Here is a 12,020-nt window from a genome sequence, read left to right as displayed (position 1 = left end):
GTTGGACGGTTCTACTGGGGTCTGTGAAGCTGGAAGGCTTCATCAGGCCCAGTCAGATCTGGCAGTGTTTCTACGGCTGGATGCCCTTCCTAACGCCAACCACTCCGTGAGTGTAGTGGGTGCTTTTTACATGCCACCCGCACAGGTGCCAGACAGAGCTGGCAAACGGCCACGAACGGATGGTGCTTTTACATGTCTCCGGCACGGGGGCCAGGCGAGGCTGGCAACAGACACGAACGGATGGTGCTTTTACGTGTCACCTGCACGGGGGCCAGGCGAGGCTGGCAACGGACACGAACGGATGGTGCTTTTACGTGCCACCAACACGGGGGCCAGACAAAGCTGGCAACGGACACGAACAGATGGTGCTTTTACGTGCCACCAACACGGGGGTCAGACAGAGCTGACAAACGGCATATATATATATATGTATATATATATATATATAGATACATGTATATATATAGATGCCGGTGGCACGTAAAAATCACCAACCAATCGTGGTCGTTGCCAGCCTCCCCTGGCACCTGTGCCGGTGGCACATAAAAAGTACCCACTACACTCACGGAGTGATTGGTGTTAGGAAGGGCATCCAGCTGTAGAAACTCTGCCAGATCAGATTGGAGCCTGGTGCAGCCATCTGGTTTGCCAGTCTTCAGTGAAATCATCCAACCCATGCTAGCATGGAAAATAGATGTTAAACAATGATGATGATGATGATGATGTGGCGGCGATGGACACCTCTTGCAACAGGTATTCAAAAAGAGCTTCATTCCATCACGGAATCTTTCATTGCTTGCCTTTTCCAGCTACAGCCAGCCATATTATTCAATACATAATAGAGATGTTAAAAGAGGTTTAAAAAAATCAAAGGATCTTTGTGCCAACCACTCCGTGAGTGTAGTGGGTGCGCAAAGGAGTATGGGTCCTTAGCAGGACTTAAAAGCAACATCTGTGTTGCTCATGTTTAAGGGAACGATCAAGCAATACCGTTCCTTAAAATCAGGGAGCAGTCATCATGTCTGTATATAAGTACACACATGTATGTTTGTATGTGTATGCGTTTATGTGTGTGTGTATGTATGTATTTTATCTTGCCAATAAAGTAATGTTATTAATACTATGGTGAAGGCGCGTGGCTTAGTGGTTAGGGTGTCAGCACCATGATCGTAAGATTGTAGTTTCAATTCCTTGACTGGGCGATGCGTTGTGTTCTTTAGCAAAACACTTCATTTCACGTTGCTCCAGTCCACTCAGCTGGCAAAAATGTGTAACGCTGCGATGGACTGGCGTCCCGTCCAGCTGGGGAACACATACGCCATAGAAACCGGGCCCATGAGCCTGGCTAGGCTTTAAAAAGGGCACATTTATTTATTTATTAATGCTATGAACAGAACATCTCCACCACTACCACCACCACCACCGCCAGCACCACCCACCACCACCACCACCATCAATCAATGCCACTAAAACAACAAAATCACCGATCAATACCATCATACCATGAATACATTACACTGTCAACCCAATAAATTCTATCAAACATTAATGTCATTAACAACAAAAGGTTTCAAATTTTCATAATTTATTATTATCATTATTGTTGTTGTTGTTGCAGTAGTAGACTGTTCAAAAACAACAAAAACAAAACAAACGTTTACATTTTGTAGGAAATATATATTTCAGAAGTATTTGTTTTTTTTTGTGGGGGAGGGGGTGTTTCGAGGGAAGGTTATTTTTATTTATTTATTTTATTTTGTTCAATTAATTTTTATCAGACAAGAGGATGTATCTCTCTGAAGTATGGTAATCCCAGTGCCAAGTTTTAGATTTAAGGAATGAAGCACCAGTGATTCCAATGAGAATATGTCATGAAGAGACCAAAGACGACAATCTCTGGGCCTTCATAATAATAATAATAATCATCTTTTCCGTCATTGGAGACAATTAATCTCATCAACATTGTTTGTATTTTAGCATCATCACTGGCATTCTTGCAGAAGAAGACAATGCACTGTCCATTCATTTTAGGAGGGGTGTAGGGATAGATCTACTGTAGAATCAGTAGGTGGTAATTGGCAAACATCTCAACCATGATTCTGGTCCAAGCGAATCATGAATTCCATCCATATTGTAGTCACATCAACATTTGAGCCGGTCACGTTGAGGTCAAAAGGTCGTTTCATCGGTGATCTGTTGGGCAAACTTTTACATCGTTACAACAGTGATAGTGGACGATCACACCATTTGGATACCGAGCAAATGCACTACGGAAAAGAAGAGGAAGAAAATTAATGTTATTTTAAGCAAAAATTACTAAAAGAAACAACACATTTTAAATTGGGTGGTAGGCTTACCGTATTTGCCAGTGCATAAGATGCATCCCTATTTTACAAGAATGTTTGTGGTAAAAACGGATTTATTATATGTTAACACATGTTTATTGAAAGACATTTTGTTCCTTTAGCAATCGAATTAATGTGCTTATTTATTCATATTATTTTTTAATTAACCAAGGCAATGAGCTGGGATAATCGTTAGCACGCCAGGCAAAATGCTTAGCGGTATTTCATCTGACGCTATGCTCTAAGTTCAAATACAACCGAGGTCGACTTTGCTCTTCATCCTTTCGCGGTCGATTACATAAGTACCAGTTACGCACTGGGCTCGATGTCATCGACTTAATCCCTTCCCCCAAATTTGAGGCCTTGTGCTTCCAGTAGAAAGAATTATTTTGAATTAACGATTTATTATCTTGAAGCTTTGAGATTTCACTAATGTGACTATTTTTAGAATGACATTGTAGTACAGGTGCGAGAAGCTGGATCTGACCCGATTGAACATAAAACAGGTAGAATATTTGGGTCAGATATTGTCGGTTTAAATGCTAAAGGATTAAAGTGGATTTAGTAGAGACAAAATGTATGAATCTGTGTATGTAGACACAATTCTGTGACAGTATACTGGCATCTCAGGCATGAAACCATAAAGTCATCAGAAATAAACTGCTATCTGAGTGTCATTATTTCAATTTTATTTATGCGCCCTTTTCAAGCCTAGCCAGCCTCATGGACCCTGGTTTCTGTGGTGTATGTGTTCCCCCCAGCTGGACAGGACACCAGTCCATCGCAGCGTTACTCAAGAAACAGGAAGAGAGAATGAGAGAAAATTGGGGCGAAAGAGTACAAGAGGGGTCGCCAACACCCCCTGCTGGAGCCTCGTGGAGCTTTAGGTATTTTTGCTCAATAAATACAGACAACGCCCGGTCTGGGAATTGAAACTGCCATCCTCCGACCGCGAATCTACTGCCCTAATCACTGGGCCATTGCGCCTCCACAAGCCAAGCTTATGGTTTCCCGGTTTCAATGGCGTATGTGTTCCCCAGCTGCACGGGATGCCAGTCCATCGCAGCATTACTCATTTTTGCCAGCAGAGTGGACTGGAGCAATGTGAAATGAAGTGGTTTGCTCAAGAACACAATGCGTCGCCCGGTCCAGGAATCGAAACCACAATCTTACGATCATGATGCTGACCACCCTAGCCACTAAGCCACGTGCCTCCACCATATGAGTGTCATTATTTCAATTTTACTTTCTTTCAAATCAATCGTAAACTTGTCGATATTTAGGTCAAAAGAATTGCCATATAACATATAAAATGTGTCTTTTTGTCTCCAGATATTTTGTATTGCCCTGATTGGCCACCAGGGGGTGTTGCACCACTGCAATGGTTTTGCTGCCATCCACTCACTGCAAATGGCTGAGGGGTGGATGAAAGTTTGAACACTCCTTTTGTCTTACTTGGAGAATTTTCACTTAGACAATAAAAAATATTTCTTAAAGGTAAGTCATTCTCCAGGGTAATTTCTTATCAGAGATTGTTACTGTCTTTGTACAAAGTGGTTTCATGTGAAAATGCAAAATGTAAACATAGGCGCAGGCGTGGCTGTGTGGTAAGTAGCTTGCTTACCAACCACGTGATTCCGGGTTCAGTCCCACTGCATGGCACCTTGGGCAAGTGCCTTCTACTATAGCCTCGGGCCACCAAAGCCTTGTGAGTGGATTTGGTAGATGGAAACTGAAAGAAATGCGTCGTGTGTGTGAGTGCATGCATGCGTGCGTGTGTGTGTGTGTCTCTGTGTTTGTCCCCCCAACATCGCTTGACAACCGATGCTGGTGTGTTTACATCCCCGTAACTTAGCAGTTCGGCAAGAGAGACCGATAGAATAAGTACTAGGCTTACAAAGAATAAGTCCTGGGGCCGATTTGCTTGACTAAAGGCGGTGCTCCAGCATGGCCACAGTCAAATGACTGAAATAAGTAAAAGAGTAAGAGATATATATACATATACTCTTTTACTTGTTTCAGTCATTTGACTGCAGCCATGCTGGAGCACCGCCTTTAATCAAGCAACTCGACCCCGGGACTTATTCTTTTTTGTAAGCCCAGTACTTATTCTATCAGTCTCTTTTGCCAAACCGCTAAGTAACGGGGACATAAACACACCAGCATCGGTTGTCAAGCAATGCTAGGGGGACAAACACAGACACACAAACACACACACACATATATATATATACATATATATATGACGGGCTTCTTTCAGTTTCCATCTACCAAATCCACTCACAAGGCTTTGGTCAGCCCGAGGCTATAGTAGAAGACACTTGCCTAAGGTGCCACGCAGTGAGATTGAACCCGGAACCATGTGGTTGGTAAGCAAGCTACTTACCACACAGCCACTCCTATATAAAAATTAGAAAAAACCACCTTTTATCAATTCAAAATGAAAAATTAAATTACACCATCTAGAAAATTACATATAATAGAAATATTAAATATAAGATAAAAAATATACCGATGATTAAGTAAATTGCAAAATAATAAAAACCTATATATCTGGAGAGAGAGAGAGAGAGAGATATATATATATATATATATATATATATATATATATATATATATATATATTATATATATATATATATATATATATAATATATATATATATATATAATATATATATATATATCTTATTTCTTTATTGCTCACAAGGGGCTAAACATAGAGGGGACAAACAAGGACAAAGGGATTAAGTCATTACATCGACCCCAGTGCATAACTGGTACTCAACTTATTGACCCCGAAAGGATGAAAGACATAGTCAACCTTGGCAGAATTTGAACTCAGAACGTAACAGCAGACGAAATACCGCTAAGCATTTCGCCCGCCGTGCTAACGTTTCTGCAGCAAGTAAGAAGATCTGAACATGTGTGTGTGTGCATGCACGTCCCCACACCAACACTTGACAACCAATGTTGGCTTGATTATGTCCTTGTAACTGAGTGGTTCAGCAAAAGAGACTGATAGAATAAGGACCAATTGGGCTCAATTTGTTTGGCTGAGTCCTTCAAGGCAGTGCCCCACCCAGCCATGGCCACAATCCAATGACTGAAACAAGCAAAAGACAAAAGATAATTCCTTGAAGGCAGTGCCCCAGCATGGCCACAGTCCAATGAGTGAGGCAAGTAAAAGATAAAAGCTATTCATTTTAAAAATGCAATGAATTTTGTGAATAGGTGAATGGAGGAGGACTGAAGTGTTGTTGGCCAAAATATTCTAAAGAACTTCGAACCTCGTATCTGGGTTTACGGGTCAATGCAGTAAACGGCATTCACTTCTTTCATTTCAATAGTTTGAATTTCAACAGTCTTATTTAAACATGTTAAGTTGACATTAGACTGGTTACACACACACACACACACGTACATGCCGACATACGTACATACACATATATACGTACGTACATGCATACATATATACATTCACACACACACACTCACACATGCAGACATACAAACAGCTAGACATACATACACATACGTACATACACATATACACATACAAACATATACACACACATACATGCAAACATACATAAAGATAGAGAAAAAACATACATACATACATAGACTCACACACACATACATAGACATACATGCAGACATATATATAGACATACACATACATACAAACAAATATATACATAGACAAACACACATACATACTGGCATACAGACAGACATACACTTATATATATACATAAAGATATACAAACACACACACAGCCATGCATACACACCCATATAGACACACAGACATACAGACAGACATACAGGCATACCAAGACTACAGCCAATTGGCAACAGTTCACTAATGACTAATCTAAAAGAAATATAAACATGCCAAAAAGTCAACGGGGGGGGGTGTATGGGTAGGGAGTAGATGCTTGGAAAAGAGATCAGGTAGAAGTAATTAGGACAGCTCCCAGCACGGGTGGGGGGGGGGTGTTTCTCAGAAGAGGATTTAACAACTCTGCCACCCCTGTGTTTTACTACCACCCGTTTCACAAGTTTATTCTCCGCCTCCACCGTAGCCGAACCCCTCCCCCCCCGGGAAAGAAAGAAAAAAGCGAAAGGAAAACTCTGTCAATTAATAAATGTTGTGAAGCTCGGAATTATTTTATGGAATAATTAACAAAAAAAAAAAAGTAATCAGCACATATCAAACTGAAAATTATCTGGAGTGCAGGCTTGGCTGTGTGGTTAAGAAACTTGCATGCAACTACATGGTTCCCGGGTTCAGTCCCATTGCACAGCACCTTGGGCAAGTTTCTTCACTTACATAAGCCTGGGGCCAACCAATGCCTTGTGAGTGAATTTGGTAGATGGATGGACAATGTGTGGAAGCCTGCTGCATATGCATGTATGTGTGTGTGTGTGTGTGTGTGTGCATGACTCCCCACCACCACCACCACCATCCATTGCTTGACATCTAGTGTTGGTTCGTTTACATCCTTGAGTAATGTGGCGTTAGACAGAATATGATCAGGTGGTGGTCTAAGGACTGGGTGGTGGTGATAAACTGGATGATGATGATGCTAGACCAGGTGGGCACATTAAACCAAGTGTGTGTGTGAGTTAGACCAGATGGGGGTATTAGACAAGGGGGTGGGTATTAGACCAGGTGGTGATGTTAGACCAGGAAGGGGTGTTAGACCAGGTAGGGGTGTTAGACCAGGAAGGGGCGTTAGATTAGGGGAGGAGCATTAGACTAGGTGGTGATGTTAGACCAGATAGGGGTGTTAGATCGGAGGAGGGCATTAGACTTGGTGGTGATGTTAGACCCGGTGGTGATGTTAGACTGGGTAGTGGCATTATGTGTTAGACTAAAAGATGAATGAAGCCTACCACCACCCATGAGAAGCCTCTGAGAAGATTTTCCAGTTTTTGGTGACAAAATTTCAGTCACAAGGCTTTCACCAGTCACAGATCATAATAGAAGACACTGACTCCCTAAGGTACCATGAAACAGGATTGAACTCAAAACCCATGAGGTTGAGAAGTAAACCTCTTAACCATAAAGTCATGCTAATAATGCCTTGTTGCAGTGATAGACAGTGAAGAAAATGTGGAACCTATTTTCTACCCATTTGTACCAACTACTAACGGCGGTCAGCTCTTTTTTTTACCAAGGGAATCTTTATATGGTTGCTTGACATGCTAGAAATAGTAGCTAAATTTCTATTGAAAAAAAGCAACCTAAGATTTAAAAAAAAAAGATATTTAAGCTAATGTAGTTAGTCCTGGATACATTGTCCAAAGACGAGTTAGGATGTCCTGCTTGGAATGCTTTGATCATAGAACCATCTGCTTGATCGGAGCTGACCTGGGGCTAACAATGACAGCTTTATTACAGAGAAAAATCCATAACATCCATGAGAGTACGGAGAAGCAAATCAATAAGGAACCGGTTAACCAAGAGAGAAGCTGGTGATTCACATCCTGCTAATAGCACTTAACTTCATCTCTTGCAGGATAACCACTGACAGCTGCACTCTGAAATTAACAGGTGATTCATTAACTTGTTGCACTGAGTTTAAATCCAGTCATAAGATGCGTGATGAGCAACAGACATTGGTATCCTAACCAGGAAGAGATTTTCTTTCCATTTGGCTCTCCCAATCTGCAATCAAAACACAACCTGCTGTTGCTGTTGCTGTTGTTGTTGTTTAGTACAGAATCAACCTTAATTGCAGAGACCCACGATGAAAGGTCTTTCATCTTTTATTCACTGTGTTTCCCTCTATCCGTCTCCCATGAACCTACTTGCCCACCCATACCTATTTCTTTACTACCCACAAGGGGCTAAACACAGAGAAGACAAACAAGGACAAACGGTTTAAGTCGATTACATCGACCCCAGTGCATAACTGGTACTTAATTTATCGACCCTGAAAGGATGAAAGGCAAAGTCGGCCTTGGCGGAATTTGAACTCAGAACCTAACGGCAGACGAAATACGGCTACGCATTTCGCCCGGCATGCTAACGTTTCTGCCAGCTTGCCCACCCATACCACTTCTTCTTCACTCACTATACTGTAACTTTAGGGTAATCCCTGACACATTTTCATCATTATCTTCTCTCTATCTCCATGTATCTCCTTTACACCTGTCCCTCAATCATACTTTCACCTGTTATCAGCTGGCATAAAGTACCTCCCTCAATACCATTCCCCACTGCGCCTCAGTTGATGGAGCTGATCTTGCAAGTTACTTGGTGACTTCACTGGTACCAATGCCACTTAAAAAGCACTTAGTACACTATGTAAAATGGTTGGCATCAGGAAGGGAATCCAGCTGTAGAAACCACATCGGAACAGATGACTGGACCTTGAGACAGCTTTCTAGCTCATCGGATCCTGATGAATTATCCAATTAACAATCAAACATACTTCACTCTGAAGAGCTTGGATTTGGTATTTCTTCCAGACATTTGATTGGTTGCTAATAACCGTAACTCCTCCCCCATGATCAGCAAGGAGGGAACCCCCCTCTCTCTATATTGCCTTTCGAAGTCCCTAACACCAAGCATCACATGACTGGTATTTCATCAACTGTTCAGAGGAGCAGGTGTGGCTGTGGCAAGACGCTTGCTTCCCAACCACATAGTCTTTGGTGCAGTGCCACTGTGTGGCACCTTTGGCTTCTACTACAGCCCCTCCCCCAGTTCTGACCAAAGCCTTACTCTTTTACTTGTTTCAGTCATTTGACTGTGGCCATGCTGGAGCACCGCCTTTAGTCGAGCAAATTGACCCCCCAGGACTTATTCTTTGTAAGCCTAGTACTTATTCTATCGGTTTCTTTTGCCAAACCGCTAAGTGAACAGATTTGGTAGATGGAAACTGAATGAAGCCTCTCATGTATATGTAAGTGCATGTGTGTGTGTGTGTGCGCACACACACACATTACTATCTTCTTGCTTTAACTTCATGCAAGATGTAAATGAGTGCCACTGTCATACAAGCAGGGTCCATCATTTTTGGTCATGGAGAAATATTACTTTACTTGAATATAGGTGAGGGTTGATGACAGGAAGAGCATCTGGCTGTAGAAACTCTACCTCAGCAAATTTCATCCAACCCCATAAGCATGCAAAATTGAACACTAAAACAATGATGTCTACACATCCGACTCCAGTCATTTTGTTTAATCTTTTCTCATTCTTGGCCTAATTTCTAAACCACCCTGTTCATTATTTATCTCCAGATTGATGAGCACTCCATGGATCATATTATAAGTAAATGAACAAGTGGGGGGGGGGAGGGGTACTTGGGTCCACTGCCACTGTGTGACGCCTTGGGCAAGTGTCTTCTACTATGGCCTGTTATTTTTCATGCAGTAAAATATAAGAAGTTTGCAGGTTATTTGTAGGTGAGTCTATGTAGGCCATGTTTCACATAGCAACAAAACTATTCAGGTGTCGAACACAGAAGGTCAGGTTTTAAACGAAATTAATCAAAAGAAATTAGTCATTTTTTTTCCAACCTTCATCACTAATTTATCAGTAGAGTACTATTTTTTTTTGTAGCAGAAAGGGAACAGACAGAACTTCAGATATCAAATACTGCTTACTACTATATACATAGACAGACTAATAAATACTAACACAACTGTTCTAGCTTTTGCTTCAAGCTTTGCCTCAGAAACTAGAGTTTGCACTAATGGATCACTAAAAATAACAGACACGTTTTGTAACTTAACGAGTGAGAAAAGTGATGGTGGTGGTGGAGGTGGTTATGGTGGGTATATTAACTAAAGACAGGAATAGACAGAAGTTTTAAAAAATCTTAGAAATGATGAGAATAGGGCAAAACAAAATTGGCAAATTACAAGTAAAACAGAGACGAGGAAAAGAGAAAAATTTATAAACATTTGTTGGCCACCAACCAGAAAATCTTAAGATAAAAACTTAGTTAATAATATGTTCTGTAACAGTTAGAATCTGAGTGTTTCTTGTGTTGCAGTTAGGTGGCATAATTGCCAAAATATTTAACTCTTCATTCTCATTGATAACATCTAGTTCTACCTAATGAAAAACAGTTTTTTTTTTTATGACAATATTGACTCTTCAATGTTATTGGATTGGTTGTTTTTATAAGACAGAATGATTCCAAGAGGAACCCATGCTGGTTTAACTGTGCACCGATGCCAAGTCCTGCTGAGACAGGAAGCCAATAGGACATTGATGAATTGCTACCATTATTTTGCTTATTGTTTTGAACATCATCATCACCATTTCAGGTCCAATTTTCCACGTTTGCATGAGCCTGACCAAATTCATTGAGGCAGATTTTCTATGGCCAATTACCCTTCTTACTGGCAACCCTCACCTGCTTCCAAACAACGTAATATTTCCCCCACAGTGGCAAACTGTCAGAATCATTAGTACGCTTTGCAGCATTCTGTCTGTCTTTATGTTCTGGTTTCAAATCCCTCCATTGTCAACTTTGACTTTCATCCTTTCAGGCTCGACAAAATAAATACCTATTTCTTTACTACTCACAAGGGGCTAAACATTTAGGGGACAAACAAGGACAGACAAACGGATTAAGTTGATTATATCGACCCCAGTGCGTAACTGGTACTTATTTAATTGACCCCGAAAGGATGAAAGGCAAAGTCGACCTCGGCGGAATTTGAACTCAGAACGTAGCGGCAGGCGAAATACTGCTAAGCATTTCGCCCGGCGTGCTAACGTTTCGGCCAGCTTGATAAAATGAATACCAGTTGAACACTAGGGCTGATGTAATCAACTTACCCGCTCCCCCAAAATTTCAGGCCTTGAGCCTATAGTGGAAAGGAATATTTGCCCCTTGGTCAGACATGTTTTTCATAGAAGACTGAAGACAGACAATATCACTTGTATGATAGTGATGCTCATTTATAACCATCAAGTGATATCAGGACAAGGCTACACACACACACATATATATATACACACATAAACAAATATATATAAGAGGTTTCATTCAGTTTCCATCACCCAAATCCACTTTCTCAAAGTGCCACACAGTAGGACTGAACCTGAAGCCAACATGGTTAGCAAGCAAGCTTTTTAACCACATAGCCACACCTGTGCCTATACAGTTAATCCACCCTTTAACATTCTGATTAATCTGTCAAATTTAAAGCTTATTTATCCACATTGTTTTGAATTAATCGTGCATTGCTTCAAGATTTCGACGATGTGATTGTGTATTTTTAGAAAGACATTGTAGGACAGGGGTGAAAGGCTGGATCTGGCTGATCTGGACATAAAACAGGTAGATTATTTTGGTTGGATTTGGCCAGTTTAAATGCTAAAGTAAGGGTCTCAACATGGGCAGTACCACTCTCAAGGATGTGATGGGCATGTTGAAGGCTTTAGTGGGTGATAAGGCAACCTACTAAATTTGACCTATAGTAGTAATTATATTATACACGATAAAACTAGTGATGGCTATTAAAATAAAATGAGATCTCGTCAGGCAGAGGGAAGTCATTAACTTGCAACGAATATAGTAAATTTACAACTTTTGTCTTAATTAATTTTTTATCATTTCATGGTTAAAAGCTTATACAATCCATTTTTAGAGTAAAATTAATAAATTATTATCCGTGTTTAGTTGTGATATTTCAT

General features: G+C 40.9%; 1 protein-coding gene across 1 annotated transcript in view; it reads right to left on the bottom strand.

Annotated features, from left to right (window-relative positions):
• Nucleotides 1-1,695: 1,695 nt before the first annotated feature.
• Nucleotides 1,696-12,020, bottom strand: part of LOC115217001 (vam6/Vps39-like protein) — a 132,550-nt gene continuing 122,225 nt past the window's right edge. Inside the window, exon 26 of the mRNA XM_029786520.2 lies at nt 1,696-2,267. Coding sequence (XP_029642380.1) covers nt 2,183-2,267 — 85 coding nt within the window. The 3' untranslated portion in view covers nt 1,696-2,182. The remainder of the gene's footprint in view (nt 2,268-12,020) is intronic.

Source organism: Octopus sinensis, linkage group LG11 (assembly GCF_006345805.1).
Source record: "Octopus sinensis linkage group LG11, ASM634580v1, whole genome shotgun sequence".
In the NCBI taxonomy this organism is placed as follows: Eukaryota; Metazoa; Mollusca; class Cephalopoda; order Octopoda; family Octopodidae; genus Octopus; species Octopus sinensis.
This window is presented reverse-complemented; position numbering and strand designations above follow the sequence as displayed.